This window comes from Balaenoptera ricei, chromosome 20, assembly GCF_028023285.1.
Source record: "Balaenoptera ricei isolate mBalRic1 chromosome 20, mBalRic1.hap2, whole genome shotgun sequence".
Taxonomy (NCBI): Eukaryota; Metazoa; Chordata; class Mammalia; order Artiodactyla; family Balaenopteridae; genus Balaenoptera; species Balaenoptera ricei.
This window is the reverse complement of record NC_082658.1, coordinates 17100540-17118580: the sequence shown is the minus strand read 5'-3', so window position 1 is coordinate 17118580 and position 18041 is coordinate 17100540. Positions and strand designations below refer to the sequence as shown.

Here is an 18041-nt window from a genome sequence, read left to right as displayed (position 1 = left end):
ATACCTTTTGTCTTTTACCCGCCGCAGGCTCTCCCTTCAGGATGCTAGGATCCATGGCTTCAATGTCTTTTACCAGTAAGCCAAAAAGCTTTTCATTGAAGCTAAACACAAGCTATGTAGAAAAGAAGTAAGGGGAGAAAAATCACTTCATGATTCAATGGCTTGATTCTCACATCATCATCAATGTTTTCCAAATGCAGGCAAGCAGTTTTCTCTTGTATATCACCACGAGCAAACTACCCACATAACCAATGAGAGGTAACCATTGGTTACCATAACCAACTAACATTTATTGAGTATCTGCTGTGTGCCAAACAAACATTACAGGAGGTTCTGTAATTAATGCTCACAAACTCTCTTGCAAACAGAAAGTATTCCTCAGTTTTACTAGGAAGGAAGCTGAGATCCAGAGAGGGGCTAAACAATGGGACCTAGAGTCACAGTAAATGACAGTGCCAGTATGCAAGCCTGGGTGTGTGACTCTAAAATAATGCTTTTCTACAACCAATACAAAGTGCCTGCCATTCAAGTGCAGAGACAGCTTCTGAATGGTCATTCATTCACCAAATAGTTATTGAGTACCTTCTACAAGCTAGGCCCTCTTCTAGGTACTGGAGTATAACAAAAATATAATAAACAAAACTGACTGTCAATCCTGCCACTACCAATTATTACAAATGAGAATAAATACTAAGAAAAATGATTTGAAGTAAGATATTTATTTCTTCTCTGTATTATGGAGGATTTTGTTTCATGGGTTTATAGACATCTGCATGTTACTGGGTTTTAAATTATTACAAATACCAAAGTATTTTCTATTAAAATACAAAAGCTAACGGAGAAGGTAAAAACAATGAAGTTTAGTCAGGCAATCTGAGCACAACTCTCATTCAGAAAGTGTAGGCATCCAGGAGGACTATGGTAAAGCCCCCAAAGCAATGCACAGGTAAGTCAACAAATTATCAGCTAATCTCTGCCATCCTGGGGAGCCTCCTCAATCCATCTAATCCAAAGTAGCAGCCCAGTGGCTCTCTAGTGCATCATCCCATTTTACTGACATCAAAGTACTAAACAGTACCTGGCATTTCTTATTTTCTGTCTTTCCCAACTAGAAAGTAAGCTCTATGAGGGTAGGAATTCTGTTTATTTTGTTCACTGCAGATCCACAGGGATACTAAAATAGTATTTATTGAACACATACTAGGTGTTCAATAAGCATTTAATTAATTGATCAACTGACTAATACGTTCTTGTCTCAGCTACACCCCTGGCTGAGAAGGTCATGGACCTTCTTCGCTGGACCTAAATAAGATTCCTCATTTGCAAAATGAGGTTAGACAAGATAACCTCTGAGGTTCATTCCAATTCTAGTACTTTTAAAAACAATAATAAATGTTCTATATCCTTTTCCTGTCTACCAGTAATTGAGTTTCCACTCGTGAACGTTTGATATTATGATGTATGGGTTATCCAAATCCTTAGAGTCTCATTTCTCCAGATAATGACACTCCATTCACTCCCACAGGTCTTTCCTTCTACCACTTCTCTCATTCCCCATCTTACAGACCTTCCCACGTGAGAGACGCAAAGACAGTCTATGTAACTCATTACAGATCAGAATTCTATAAGGTGGGATTCTCAAACTTTCTGGTCTCAGGATCCCTTTATATATAAGCCTAAACATTTTTGAGAACCCCCAAAATTTTGTTTATATGGATTATATCTCTTGATAGTCACTGTATTAGAAATTAGAACAATAAACTTATTTTTCAAAAAACAATTAAGTACATTATGTGTTAATAACATATTTTTAATTTGTTAAAAAAATCCCTCCATTTTCCAAAATAAAAAAATATAAATGGGAAGAGTGGCACTGTGACATTTTCGCAAACCTCTTTAATTTCTTGCTTAATGGAAGACTGCTGGACGCCCGTGTCTGCTTCAGCAGTCAGTGTGCTATGCTATACCCATCACACAAGACTCCCCTGTAGACTTGTGAGACAATAAGAGGAAAAGGGCACATAATGTCTTGATATTATTATGAAAATAGTTTTGACTTCACAAACCCCTTGAAAGGGCCTCAGGGACCCCCACAGGTCTCTGGACCACAGTTTGAGAACAGCTGCTATGGAGCTATGGTAGGAGGAAGGAATTAGGAATGATTAAGAAAAGTCACAGAGAACGAGACAAATGTAATGGTGAGGTCAAAAGAGCAATGATTATTTATGTGTACAAACAGCAATTTATGAACTCATACATTTTTTAACTAAAATTTTAAAAGAACAGATTTTCTTCCTAGGAGGTTAAACAATATGATATTAACTGAAGTCAAAAAAAAGGGAGCAATGTAAATATCATTTTCAAGAAAAGAAAATCTGGGTTTCAAAAGCTCCATGAAAAAAACTAAACATATATATATATATATATATATATATATATATATATACATACACACACACACACACACATATACATACACACACACACACACACAATTTTCTTAAGATTCTCAAAGAAGTTCATAACCAAAAAAGTTAAGAATTACTTTTCTACAGAAATATATCAGTAAAAGAGAAAGACATCCAGAGACAAATGTCCCACAATAAGAAAAGAAGAAATCTGAGACATGTATGTCTATAGTATTTCCAAATTTACAGAAAGAAAAGCTGCTGTAATTATATATGACGCTGTAACCTAAAAGCTACTTTAGAATTTTTCTGAACAGACTGCTAGAGGTTCAGCAAACATATTTCCCTCACTTTTTATCACTCATCTTAGATATAGCTGTTCACATGCAAAGCTCCTCTCAGTTTTTAAAAAACAGAATTAATTTTCCACAACTGCAGAGATTAGAATGTCTATAAATGAAAGAAATGAAAGAAAATTTAAAACTACCTGTTGTCCCACTGAGAATGCCTGGTTGTTGAACTGCTGAATAAATTCTGCGGCCATCTTGTCAGTATCATAAGGGTTAGAGTCGATACTTTTTTTCTGCAGGAAATCAATCTCGATGGTCATTGTGCCAATACATTGTTTGGCTTTGTCAAATGTATATAAGGACACTAGAGAAAAAAAGAAGCATTTTTTAAATCACAGAGACACCAAATACTTGCTGTGCTTCAAGTAACTAAAAGTTTCATATAAATGAATTATAACAGAACTTGACCAAAAGGGGATTTTACATGGCCTTCATTGGAGGGACACATAGGCACAGATTTTTAAAAATAATAATAACCACTAGAGATGTTCTTCCCTCTGACTTAATTAGAACATACTGAACAGCACTCTCCTGTACTTTTACCCCTCACCCGACTCTTCTAGGGAAATCACAGCCCTCCCTACACAGCCCCTGCATCTTCCTCCTTCTCACTAAACAGAGGACAAAATGACAGTGGGAAGTCCCAGTGGAGTTGGCATAACATACTGTTTCCAAACAAGATTTTTGTTTGACACAAGAAAGAGCTAAGGTGAGAGGTGTGTGGGCTCTTTTGCCCTAACAAATTAGAATGTAGGACACACACACACAGACACAAAAACCTTGAGAAAAAAAAAATGTTTACTAGAGGGATTTTCTCCAGAGCAACACAGAGTGTGACATCTCTTTTTTTAATACTACAGGAATATTTACTGAGCACCTATGATATGCAGGGAACTACAGTAAGTTCTACATGTATAACAGGACAAAGGCCAGGTTTTTAGCTCTTCTTTGTATTAACAGCACCCAACAGTGTCTGTAGGATGCTTAATATATTCACGAACTGTTTAAATGAAACAACAGCAGCAAAATACCTATCGTCTCCATGCTAATAACAAAGGAGGCAAGACAAAGGGACTTTGGAGTCTGTGTGTTTCAACAGAGTCTGTTAGTAACTAGAAGACTCTCTGTGCCTTGATTTGTCAGTAAAATAAGACTGCCTAGATAAATCTTTATGGTCCTTTCATACTCAATTTCTGTTCTAAACTTATCTCTTATAGTCTAGCCACTTGAAGAATGTCCAAGGATTTTCTGTAAATCCTCTGAATGAAATTGCTTGAGTCATCATATTTTTATACTTTGGTTTGCCATAATAAAGGGGACATACATATTTTAAAGATAAACATTTTCAAAAGCAAAATAACAAAGAAAGCCAGGGTGAGGGTTGGGAAATTCACTGAAGATTGAAGAATAAGTTCAAATCTCAGCTGAAAGTTTCAGAATACTCTCTGACCTCCACTTCTGGGTGTTTTGTTCTTTAACATTTCCTAGAAAGTACAGGTTACATTTCGAGTAACTCTCATAAGCAAGAGAGCTTAGTTGTTTCCCAAATAATGAAGATATTTATGGGATGAAATATTAATGTGAAAAGGAATAAGTTGATTCAGCAATTCCATTTCCGGGTGTCTGTCCCAGAAAGACTCTTGAACATTTGCCTAAAAATAGATTTATAGGGAGGTTCATTGCAGCATTATTTCTAATAGTCAAACACTTAAAAAAATGCTGATCAGTAGGGAAATGATTAATAAAATGTGGCATATTCATAATGTGGAATAATGTATAGCAATTAAAATTAAAACTTGATGTATATTTAATAAAGATAGATGGTCCATTAAAATATAATAGCGAGTGAAAAAAGTACACTTCAGAAAGATGTGCACAATATAATACCATTTTGTGCATTAAAGACTCCAAAACAATTCCATAATGTCATAATGCATATATATGTATGCATATATATACACATATGCATTTACACATGTGTATATATACATGTGTGCATCATCCTTATATCAAGAACTTTGAATAAGTGTATTAAAATATCATCATTACTGACTATAGTTTTCAAATGCATTTTAATTTAAGGTCAATGTTCCTAAACAGAAAAGACCAAGCTGTTATAATTTCAAATGCTAGAACAGTACCATGGACAGTTTCATAGGCAGCACCATGGCCAGCACCATCATCAGCCCCAAAGGGACAGATGCCCTGAAGGTTTCAACCAGAAGCAAAGGGCCAGAAGGTTGAGAATGTTTTCTTATTTTATGATTAATAGCATTTTAATGTCAAAGACTAATAAAAAATATTTTTATAAACAAAAAAAATTATAGCCAATGCTTTGAATAAACAGGCATTACAAAGACAGGTAATGGTCAGAAACATGTGTTAACTGAACATCAGTCTGCAGTACTTAAAATATGGCATTTCCAGATGGAAAGAAGACTAAATTATTCTTCTAAGAAGATTTAGTCTGAGGACTAAAATCATTGACTTGAGTAAAAATATGTCTCCTTGCAGACAGAACTCCTGTTCAGAATCTTTGAATTAGCACTCCCCTTCATACCAAACTTCTTACCCTTTCTTTGCCTACATCTCTACTTACACTGAAGCAGCTTTCTATCTTTATGCTACATCATGACATCACTCAGGGCCCGAAACCCTTCCTTGCCTCATGCTTATTCCACCTTAGTCCCACCTGAACACTTAGTTTTATAATTTTGCCCATTAGGTCTGTTTGAGTTGCCTTTTAAAGAACTGACTTTACATTCAAGATAAGCATTTCTGGTAGCAGGAGAATGCTTTAAACACAATTCAGGCCACAAAACATTATTTCTCATTTCATCTTGAATTTTCACTTCTCCACAACAGAATTTATCTGCATTAAAAGTTAAATTTACACACATTCTACCCTATATTTAGAAAAGTAAGTTTAAGGAAATTAGAAACCTAAGCTACATACACACCCATTTTCTCATTAGATTTAACAAGTGTTCATGTTTATTTCTGCCACTGTCCACAAATAGGGAACCCTGGCTTCATGCACTGACCTACTTCCCTTTGGCGCCAAACTCCTTCACTGTCTCAGCTTCACACTATGCTTCAGGTGAGGAGGTGATAGTTAAGGGAATCACTTATGTCAGTGTTTCCAAAAATGTAGCTGATAAGAGCTACTTAAGGGTGATTGTTAAAAACACAGATTCATGAATCAGACTTCCCAAGGGAGGGGCCTGGGAATCTTTTTCTTTTTTAAAAAACAAACTCCCCAGGTGTTTCTTTGAGGTAAGTTTAGAAAGCACTAATTATGCAACTACCAACTACCTATATCTAAAGTAATTTCCTTTATTTTCACCCCAAGTCAAAAAATTTTCTCTCATCCTACTTCCACAAAGAAAAGGCCAAATAAAGATAATCCCAATATTTAAATTCCCTCTAACTCAGAAAAAAAAAAAAAAGTATAAGTTGCCATGTTCCTAAATGAGGAACAGGATATTCTCTCCTTCCACTTTACCAACTTCTCTTTTCAGGCATCTAGACTACAGACTAACCTCGTAATGTGTTCCCAGCAACTGCTTTAAGTATTTGTTTTCTTTCAACCAGTTTAAAGTAAATATATCTTTTTTTTTTCTTTTTAATTATTATTTATTTATTTATTTTTATGGCTGTGTTGGGTTTTCGTTTCTGTGCAAGGGCTTTCTCTAGCTGTGGCAAGCGGGGGCCACTCTTCATCATGGTGCGTGGGTCTCTCACCATCGCGGCCTCTCTTGTTGCGGAGCACAGGCTCCAGACGCGCAGGCTCAGTAATTGTGGCTCACGGGCCTAGTTGCTCCGCGGCATGTGGGATCTTCCCAGACCAGGGCTCGAACCCGTGTCCCCTGCATCGGCAGGCAGACTCTCAACCACTGCGCCACCAGGGAAGCCCCGTAAATATATCTTTGAATATCTTCAAAAGCATTGGATCTAGAAGTTCTGAATGTGAATCTGAACATTCCCACACATCCTCCTAAAACCCCGTGGAAACAAAAAGGAGAACAAATAATGCTACATACGTCCACACCTTCAGCATTACTTGGAGACAGAGAATACCATGAAACTCAAATTACTTGAAAGTAGAGAAATATGTAACAAAATTAGACAGAGCTCGCATTGCGGAAAAAAAGGAGAAGGGAGAGCACTACATAGAGAAAATATAGACAAAATCACCCCTCGAAAGAGAAAGTCCAACACCAAAAGCCAAAACACTACACACAGGTTTGGGACTTGGTAGTCCATGACTCCAGGTACAGGGAAAGGACCTGAAAGTAGGTAGGACTGGAAGTGGCAGCATCAAAGAATCACTGCAAAGAATCAGAAAAATAGAGAAGGGATGGTGCCCTTTGAGATGTGGCAATGAAGGGAAGAAGGCAGTAAGAGAGGAAAATTAAGGATCATGCAGAAACCAAACAGAAATAAGCTATGCCAACCAATCTCTCTACCTCCCCCTCTACCTCACCATTATTACTTATTAAAGAAACTGCCCTTCTCTACACTAACAGAAAAGAATGCTCTTGCACTAATAATTGTGTCTACAAATCATGTGAAACAGAAAAAAATAACTCCACAAAGCTACTGTAAATATAACAAATAACAAAATATTGCAGCATTTCAGCTGATGAAGCATCTTCCCTAAAAAGATCAACTATGAAATAGAAAATATATATAACATTTTAAACTAAATTAAGTATCCTCAAACAAGTATTCAGACATATAACAAAACACCTAAAATCAGAAGATTAAAAACTAAGACCAGAAATAGACAAATAAAAGAAATGCAATGACAGTTTATCAAACACAGGAAAGAAACTGAGGAAAAAGACAAACTACTCAGAAGTGAATAATAAATTACAAAGTGCCCATGGGAGAATAGATTCAAATTAATATTTAATAAGAGGCAGTGAATAAAGACAGGAAAACAACCAAGGTAGTAAAAATAAGGCAAAGAAAGAATTTGCAAAGAACAGAGAGAAAGTAGTTGAAATGGAAGACAGGCAGATAAGGCCTAAAATACATTTATAATTGGAGCTCCTGAGAAGAAAATCAAAACAATTGGGCCAGAACTAATACTTAAAACCATAATCTAAGAAAACTTTCTGGAAATAGAGAAAATTTAAATCTACATATTGAAACAAAGCATTGTATACCTGGGTTGTTGACCCAAAATGACCAATTCCAAGAAATATCCTAATAAGGACATTAGAATTTAAAGACAGAAAAATCCTCAGCGTTCCCAGGCAGAAAAATCAAATTCCTTAAAAAGATAAGAAACTTAGACTGGCATCAACCTTCTCAAGAGTTTCAAACAGAGCAAAGCAATGCAATGCACTATTTTCAAGAAATTCAAGGGAAGAAAACAAGCCAAGAATTTTATATCCAGCCAAGCTGTCCTTAAGATATCAAAGGTATAAAAAAATTAGTTTGAATATTCAAGAACTTAGGAAACACTGTACACATTTATACTTCCTGGAGGAATCTACTAAATTTATCCAACTAAGTAGAAACTGGCAAAAGGACTGATCATGATCATTTGAGAGATTTAATTGTAGAGTTAAGGCTAAAACAAGTGTGGGGTTGTACGTGGAAGAATAGAGTGTAAATACCATGCTCTTATAACGTAGACAGAAATCAACTAGCATGGTGACTATAATTAGTGATACTGTATTGCATATTTGAATGTTGCTAAAAGAGTAGACCTTACAAGTTCTCATCACAAGAAAAAAAAAGCTGTAACTATGTAAGGTAACAGATGTTAACTACACTTATTGTGGTGAGCATTTCGCAATGTATACAAAATATCGAATCATTATGTTGTACACCTGAACTAATATAATGTTATATGTCAATTATATTTCAATTTTTAAAAATTTGCTTCTTCCACTAAAAAAAAAAAAAGACTTAAAACTTGAAAAAAAGAAAACAATTAACAAAATGGGAGGAGAAAGGGGAAGGCAGACTATTACGGTTAAGTGTTGTATAGGTAATAGATGAGAGTCAAAGGATATCATTTAGAACGGACAGAACAGTTTTTTGAAAAGGTTAAGTAAGGAAAAAAAAGAGGAAGTACTAAGGGCACTATGAGAGGTATAAATGCAGAAGTAATCACTAAAACAAAAATGTAAACGTTCCTAAATACCAAAATAAATTTTAAAAAATAGCAAAGAGGTTGGTTCAAGATGGCAGAGTAGAAGAATATGCTCTCACTCCCTCTTCTGAGAACACCGGAATCACAACTAACTGCTGAACAATCATCGACAGGAAGACACTGGAACTCACCAAAAAAGATACTCTACATGTAAAGACAAAGGAGAAGCCGAAATGAGACGGTAGGAAGGGCGCTATCACAATAAAATCAAATCCCATAACTGCTGGGTGGTGACTCACAAACTGGAGAACACTTACACCACAGAAGTCCACCCACTGGACTGAAGATTCTGAGTCACACAACAGGTTTCCCAACCTGGGCATCTGGCAACAGGAGGAGGAATTCCTAGAGAATCAAACTTTGAAGGCTAGTGGGATTTGATTGCAGGACTTTGGCAGGACTAGGGGAAACAGACTCCACTCTTGGAGGGCACACACAAATGAGTGTGCACATCGGGACCCAGGGGAAGGAGCAGTGACCCCATAGGAGACTGAACCAGACCTACCTGCTAGTGTTGGAGGGTCTCCTGCAGAGGCGGGAGCAGCTGTGGCTCACCAAGAGACAAGGACACTGGCAGCAGAAGTTCTGGGAAGTACTCCTTAACGTGAGCCCTCCCAGAGTCTGCTATTAGCCCCACCAAAGAGCCCGGGTAGGCTCCAGTCTTGGGTCACCTCAGGCCAAACAACCAACAGGGAGGGAACCCAGCTCCACCCATCAGCAGACAAGCAGATTAAAGTTTTACTGAGCTCTGCCCACCAGAGCAACATCCAGCTCTACCCACCACCAGTCCCTCCCATCAGGAAACTTCCACAAGCCTCTTAGATGGCCTCATCCACCAGAGGGCAGACAGCAGAAGCAAGAAAAACTACAATCCTGCAGGCTGTGGAACAAAAACCACATTCACAGAAAGACAGACAAGATGAAAAGGCAGAGGGCTATGTACCAGATGAAGGAACAAGATAAAACCCCAGAAAAACAACTAAATGAAATGGAGATAGGCAATCTTCCAGAAAAAGAATTCAGAATAATGATAGTGAAGATGATCCAGGACCTCAGAAAAAGAATGGAGGCAAAGATAGAGAAGATGCAAGAAATGTTTAGCAAAGATATAGAAGAATTAAAGAACAAACAAACAGGGATGAACAATACAATAACTGAAATGAAAACTACACTAGAAGGAATCAATAGCAGAATAACTGAGGCAGAAGAATGGATAAGTGACCTGGAAGACACAATGGTGGAATTCACTGCTGCGGAACAGAATAAAGAAAAAAGAATGAAAAGAAATAAAGACAGCCTAAGAGACCTCTGGGAAAACATTAAATGCAAAAACATTCGCATTATAGGGGTCTCAGAAGGAGAAGAGAGAGAGAAAGGACCAGAGAAAATATTTGAAGAGATTATAGTCGAAAACTTCCCTAACGTGGGAAAGGAAATACCCACCCAAGTCCAGGAAGTGCAGAGAGTCCCATACAGGATAAACCCAAGGAGAAACATGCTGAGACACATAGCAATCAAACTGACAAAAATTAAAGACAAAGAAAAATTATTGAAAGCAACAAGGGAAAAATGACAAATAACATACAAGGGAACTCCCATAAGGTTAACAGCTGATTTCTCAGCATAAACTCTACAAGCCAGAAGGGAGTGGCATGATATACTTAAGGTGATGAAAGGGAAGAACCTACAACCAAGATTACTCTACCCAGCAAGGATCTCATTCAGATTCAATGGAGAAATCAAAAGCTTTACAGACAAGCAAAAGCTAAGAGAATCCAGCACCACCAAACCAGCTCTACAACAAATGCTAAAGGAACTTCTCTAAGTGGGAAACACAAGAGAAGAAAATGACCTACAAAAACAAACCCAAAACAATTAAGAAAATGATCATAGGAACATACATATCGATAATTACCTTAAACGTGAATGGATTAAATGCTCCAACCAAAAGACACAGGCTTGCTGAATGGATACAAAAACAAGACCCATCTATATGCTGTCTACAAGAGACCCACTTCAAACCTAGGGACATACACAGACTGAAAGTGAGGGGATGGAAAAAGATATTCCATGCAAATGGAAATCAAAAGAAAGCTGGAGTAGCAATACTCATATCAGATAAAATAGACTTTAAAATAAAGAATGTTACAAGAGACAAGGGAGGACACTACGTATGATCAGGGAATCAATCCATGAAGAAGATATAACAATTATAAATATATATGCACCCAAAATAGGAGAACCTCAATACATAAGGCAACTGCTAACAGATCTAAAAGAGGAAATCGACAGTAACACAGTAATAGTGGGGGACTTTAACACCTCACTTACACCAATGGACAGATCATCCAAACAGAAAATTAATAAGGAAACACAAGCTTTAAATGACACAACAGACCAGATAGATTTACTTAATATTTATAGGACATTCCATCCAAAACAGCAGATTACACTTTCTTCTCAAGTGCACATGGAACATTCTCCAAGATAGATCACAACTTGGGTCACAAATCAAGTCTCAGTAAATTTAAGAAAACTGAAATCATATCAAGCATCCTTTCTGACCACAATGCTATGAGATTAGAAATCAATTACAGGGAAAAAAACGTAAAAAACACAAACACAAGGTGGCTAAACAATACGTTACTAAATAACCAAGAGATCACTAAAGAAATCAAAGAGAAATCAAAAAATACCTAGAGACAAATTACAATGAAAACACAACGATCCAAAACCTATAGGATGCAGCAAAAGCAGTTCTAAGAGGGAAGTTTATAGCTATACAAGCCTACCTCAAGAAACAAGAAAAATCTCAAATAAACAATCTAACCTTACACCTAAAGGAACTAGAGAAAGAAGAACAAACAAAACCCAAAGTTAGCAGAAGGAAAGAAATCATAAAGATCAGAGGAGAAATAAATGAAATAGAAACAAAGAAAGCAACAGCAAAGATCAATAAAACTAAAAGCTGGTTCTTTGAGAAGATAAACAAAACTGATAAACAATTTGCCAGACTCACCAAGAAAAAGAGGGAGAGGACTCAAATCAATAAAATTAGAAATGAAAACAGAGAAGTCATAACAGACACCGCAGAAATACAAAGCATCCTAAGAGATTACTACAAGCAACTCTATGCCAATAAAATGGACAACCTGGAAGAAATGGACAAATTCTTAGAAAGGTACAACCTTCCAAGACTGAACCAGGAAGAAATAGAAAATATGAACAGACCAATCACAAGTAATGAAATTGAAACTGTGATTAAAAATCTTCCAACAAACAAAAGTCCAAGACCACATGGCTTCACAGGTGAATTCTAGCAAACATTTAGAGAAGAGCTAACACCCATCCTTCTCAAACTCTTCCAAAACACTGCAGAGGAAGGAACACTCCCAAACTCATTCTACGAGGCCACCATCACCCTGATACCAAAACCAGACAAAGACACTACAAAAAAAGAAAATTACAGACCAATATCACTGATGAATATAGATGCAAAAATCCTCAACAAAATACTAGCAAACAGAATCCAACAATGCATTAAAAGGATCATACACCATGATCAAGTGGGATTTATCCCAGGGATGCAAGGAATCTTCAATATACACAAACCAATCAATGTGATACACCATAGTAAGAAATTCAAGGATAAAAACCATATGATCACCTCAACAGATACAGAAAAAGCTTTTGACAAAATTCAACACCCATTTATGATAAAAACTCTCCAGAAAGTGGGCATAGAGGGAACCTACCTCAACATAATAGAGGCCATATATGACAAACCCACAGCAAACATCAGTCTCAATGGTGAAAAACTGAAAGCATTTCCTCTAAGATCAGGAACAAGACAAGGATGCCCACTCTAGCCACTATTATTCAACATAGTTTTGGAAGTCCTAGCCACAGCAATCAGAGAAGAAAAAGAAATAAAAGGAATACAAATTGGAAAAGAAGAAGTAAAACTGTCACTGTATGCAGATGACATGATACTATACATAGAGAATCCTAAAGATGCCACCAGAAAACTACTAATCAATGAATTTGGTAAAGATGCAGGATACAAAATTAATGCACAGAAATCTCTTGCATTCCTATACACTAATGATGAAAAATCTTAAAGAGAAATTAAGCAAACAGTTCCATTTACCACTGCAACAAAAACAATAAAATACCTAGGAATAAACCTACCTAGGGAGACAGAAGACCTGTAATGCAGAAAACTATAAGACACTGATGAAAGAAATTAAAGATGATACCAACAGATGGAGAGATATACTATGTTCTTGGATTGGAAGAATCAATATTGTGAAAATGACTATACTACCCAAAGCAATCTACAGATTCAATGCAATCCCTATCAAATTACCAGTGGCATCTTTTACAGAACTAGAACAGAAAATCTTAAAATTTGTATGGAGACACAAAAGATCCTGAATAGCCAAAGCAGTTTTGAGGGAAAAAAAAGGAGCTGGAGGAATCAGACGCCCTGACTTCAGACTATACTACAAAGCTACAGTAATCAAGACAATATGGTACTGGCACAAAAACAGAAATGCAGATCAATGGAACAGGATAGAAAGCCCAGAGATAAACCCATGCACCTATGGTCAACTAATCTCATGACAAAGGAGGCAAGGATATACAATGGAGAAAAGACAGTCTTTTCAATAAGTGGTGCTGGGAAAACTGGACAGCTACATGTAAAAGAATGAAATTAGAATACTCCCTAACACCAAACACAAAAATAAACTCAAAATGGATTAGAGACCTAAATATAAGACTGGACACTATAAAACTCTTAGAGGAAAACATAGGAAGAACACTCTTTGACATAAATCACAGCAAGATCTTTTTTGATCCACCTCCTAGAGTAATGGAAATAAAAACAAAAATAAACAAATGGGACCTAATGAAACTTAAAAGCTTTTGCACAGCAAAGGAAACCATATACAAGACAAAAAGACAACGCTCAGAATGGGAGAAAATATTTGCAAATGAATCATCGGACAGAGGATTCATCTCCAAAATATATAAACACCTCATGCAGCTCACTATTAAAAAAACAAACAACCCAATCCAAAAATGGGCAGAAGACCTAAATAGACATTTCTCCAAAGAAGGCATACAGATGGCCAAGAAGCACATCACTAATTATTAGAGAAATGCAAATCAAAACTACAATGAGGTATCACCTCTCACCAGTTAGAAAGGGCATCATCAGAAAATCTACAAACAACAAATGCTGGAGAGGGTGTGGAGAAAAGGGAACCCTCTTGCACTATTGGTGGGAATGTAAATTGATACAGCCACTATGGAGAACAGTATGGAGGTTCCTTAAAGAACTAAAAATAGAATTACCATATGACCCAGCAATCCCACTCCTGGGCATATACCCAGAGAAAACCATAATTCAAAAACACACATGCACCCCAATGTTCACTGCAGCACTATCTACAATAGCCAGGTCATGGAAGCAACCTAAATGCCCACTGACAGATGAATGGATAAAGATGTGGTACATATATACAATGGAATATTACTCAGCCATAAAAAGGAACGAAATTGGGTCATTTGTAGAGACGTGGATGCATCTGGAGACTGTCATACAGAGTGAAGTAAGTCAGAAAGAGCAAAACAAATATCGTATATTAACGCATATATGTGGAACCTAGAAAATGGTACAGATGAACCAGTTTGCAGAGCAGAAATTGAGACACAGATGTAGAGAACAAACGTATGGACACCAAGGGGGGAAAGCGGCGGGGGGTGAGGGTTGTGGTGTGATGAATTGGGAGATTGGGATTGACATGTATACACTGATGTGTATAAAATGGATGACTAATAAGAAAAAATAAACAATAAACATAAAAAAAAATAGCAAAGCGGACATACCACATAAATACAACTAAAGCATAAAATGAAGGAATTGAGATCAAACATAGCAGTCACATCAATAACTGTGAACGGGCTTAAGAAACCTATTAAAAGAAAAAGATATTCAAATTAGTTCATAAAGCAAAATCCAACTCTACGTTGTATACAACAGACACATCTAAAACAGTGACTCAAAAAGGCTAAAAGTCAAGAGATGGGGAAAGATATTTTGAGCAAATTAAAAACAATAAAAAAGCAGGGATTATGATCCTAATATCAAAATATAATTCAAAACACATTAAACAAGATTAAACAGGATACTTTATAATGCAAAAAGGCATAATTCACAATAAAAATGTAACAGTTATGAATATCTACATACCAAATAACACAGAAAGTACTGTGTAAAGTAGAAACTACAGGAGATGCAAGGAAAAGTAGAAAAACACTAATAACAGTAGATTTTAACACACCATTCTCAGTACAAGACAGGTCAAGTGACCAAAAATAAGAATATAGAAGATCTAAACAGCATGATCAATAAAGTAGAGCTTATGGATACACAGCAAACACCACACCCTGATAACAGAGAATATATCTCCTTCTCAGTGCACATGAACCATCTTCTTTCCATGTGCGTGCGTGCGTGTGTGCGTATGTGTGTGATGAGAACACTTAAGATCTACCCTCTTAGCAAATTTTAAGTGTCCAACACAGTATTGTTAACTGTTGTCATCACGCTGTAACTAGATCTCCAGAACTAATTTATCTTGCAAAACTGAAACGTTGTACCCTGCGACCAACAACTCCCCATTATATAAATGTATTCTTCAAAAATGTCACCATCGTGAAAGGAAAGAAAACCCTGAAGATTAGAGAAATGACGACTAAATGCAATACACGATCCTGAACTGGATCCCACACTGAAGGGGAAAAATACTATAAAGGAGATAATTGGGACAATTAACAAAATTGGAATATGAACTGTAGATTAAAGTTTCAATGTTTAATTTCCCGAATTTGATCACTATTACGAGTACATCTTTGTTCTTAAGAAACACACACTAAAGTATTAGAGGTAAAGAGGAATGATTTCTGCAACGTAATCTCAAATGTTCAGGAAAAAAATGGGTGTGTGCAGGTGCGTGTGTGTGTGTGTGTGTGTGTGTGTGTGTGTGTGTGGAGAGAGAGAGAGTAAGGAGAGAGAGAAAAAATGATTTTAAAAAATGACAATTAGTGAATCTGGGTAAAAGTAGTACATAGGAATTCTCTGTATTATTTTTGTAACATTTCCATAAATATGATTTTTTTTTAGGTCTTAGAAGCTAGCAGAAAAAAAAGCTGACTTAATTACACTTGCATTTTCTTTTCTCCCCCTACTGAACCCATTAAGTTGACATGAAATTACCTGACAAAAAGACTCATACTCCATTTTCCCAACTTTGCCACAATGACTAAGAAACAATTCCAGGTTTTACTTATTACTCCTTAGTTTATAAACCACAAGTGGTTTAGTCTTTTTTTCCCCCTGAAGTCATAAATTGCCTTCCATGCCCTTCCCTAATGAACTATGATGACTTTATAACACATTTCATTTTAAAAAGTACATTGTTTTCTTAAGTACTGTCACCCTTTCTTCTCCTTACCCTAAATCAGATTTATCTTTCCAAACAAAGACATTAGGAAACATCTCAGTATACAGTAAAATGGAATCACCATGTAATACCAATTATTCCTCTTCAACATAACTTCGACTTTTAAAAAAATTTTCCATAGCCATAATTTCACAAAGTCCTATCCAGCTTAATTCTAGGTAAGTCAAATAACCTCCCAGCTATTTTCCTTCGCTCCTGAATTCTCCTCACTCCTCACTAGACTCCACAATGATATTAGAATTCTTTTCTAAAGGTAGGATTTTGTTGGGCTCGTTCAGAAATTCTCAGGAGCTCTAAGTGTCTTTGTGTAAAATCCAAAAATCTCAGTATGTACTTCTAGGCCCTCCATTAACTTCATACTCTACTCTCATCACTTAATACAATCCATTCAGGCAAATCCTTTCAGCCAAACATACTTACGAGCACTGCCTATGATTTGCTTGCTTCCAACTCAATGCCTTTTATTTATATTATGTCTCATCTTAAGAGTCTTTCTTCCTTGTCTCTATCATGTCATGCTTTTCCCCTACTTCATAATCATGCTCAAAATGCCAGTGCCTAGAAAGATTTCTCTGGCTAATTTTCCAATCAATTCATCCACTCCTGTTCCGTCTTAGCACTTCTACACAGAGCTCCTAAAGGTAATATTTGTGCACAAATTTACCTTGTACATCTTCTGTGAGCTATGAACATGTGGATATTCCTTTCCCTACTAGATTGTAATTTCCAGATAGAATAACAAGTAGATAAAGAGGTAGGTTTCATAACTATTTACTTTCCATTCTCATAGACCTAACTGTAATATGGATGAAAGTGTAATGGCCTGACAACAAGTAACAGAAAATTGTACAGATCTCCATAACTATGAGAAAATCATAAAGAAAATCTACCTCAGGTAGCTAAAAAATATACTTACCTTCTATTTCTTGCCCAATAGAAAGTCCAGCCCATTTTCGCTGTAAAATAAAAAAGAGAGAAAAAAAGACACTTAACACCAAATCAATCAAAATTAGAGAAATGAGGAAAAGAGGATTTCTTTGAATTTCATTAACACATTCCAAGACCAAAACATGGTAGTTAAGTGTTGAATTGTGTCCCACAAAAAGATATGTTGAAGTCTTAGCCCCCAACACCTGTGAATGTGACCATATTTGGAAATAGGGTCTTTGCAGATGATATCAAGGTAAGATGAGGTCATATCGAATTAAGGTAGACCCTAAGCCAATATGGCTTCCTTATAAGAAAAGGACACACAGCACATAGGGAGAAAGTCATGTGACAATGAAGGCAGAGACTGAAGTGATATATCTACCAGTCAATGAACATCAAGGATTGTCCACAACACCAGAAGCTAAGCACGGAACAGATTTTTCCCTAGTGCCTTCAGAGAGAGCCTGGCCCTGCTGACACCTTGACTTCAGACTTCCAGCCTTCAGAACTGTGAGGGAATACATTTCTGCTGTTTTAAGCCACCCAGTTTTTGGTACTTTGTTACAGCTGCCCTAGGAAACATATGCTATAGTTTATTTATGCCTGAACATCTATCCTCAAAACATATAAAGCTTGCCTTTTTACAGTA

At 36.5% G+C, this 18041-nt stretch overlaps 1 protein-coding gene across 1 annotated transcript in view; it reads right to left on the bottom strand.

Annotated features, from left to right (window-relative positions):
• The window catches only part of NSF (N-ethylmaleimide sensitive factor, vesicle fusing ATPase), a 161432-nt gene that overhangs the window by 112868 nt on the left and 30523 nt on the right, over nucleotides 1-18041 (bottom strand). The window contains exons 4-6 of the mRNA XM_059907700.1: nucleotides 17379-17418; nucleotides 2896-3062; nucleotides 5-112 (exon numbers count right to left, since the gene is read on the bottom strand). Of these exons, the coding sequence (XP_059763683.1) occupies nucleotides 5-112; nucleotides 2896-3062; nucleotides 17379-17418 (315 nt within the window). The remainder of the gene's footprint in view (nucleotides 1-4; nucleotides 113-2895; nucleotides 3063-17378; nucleotides 17419-18041) is intronic.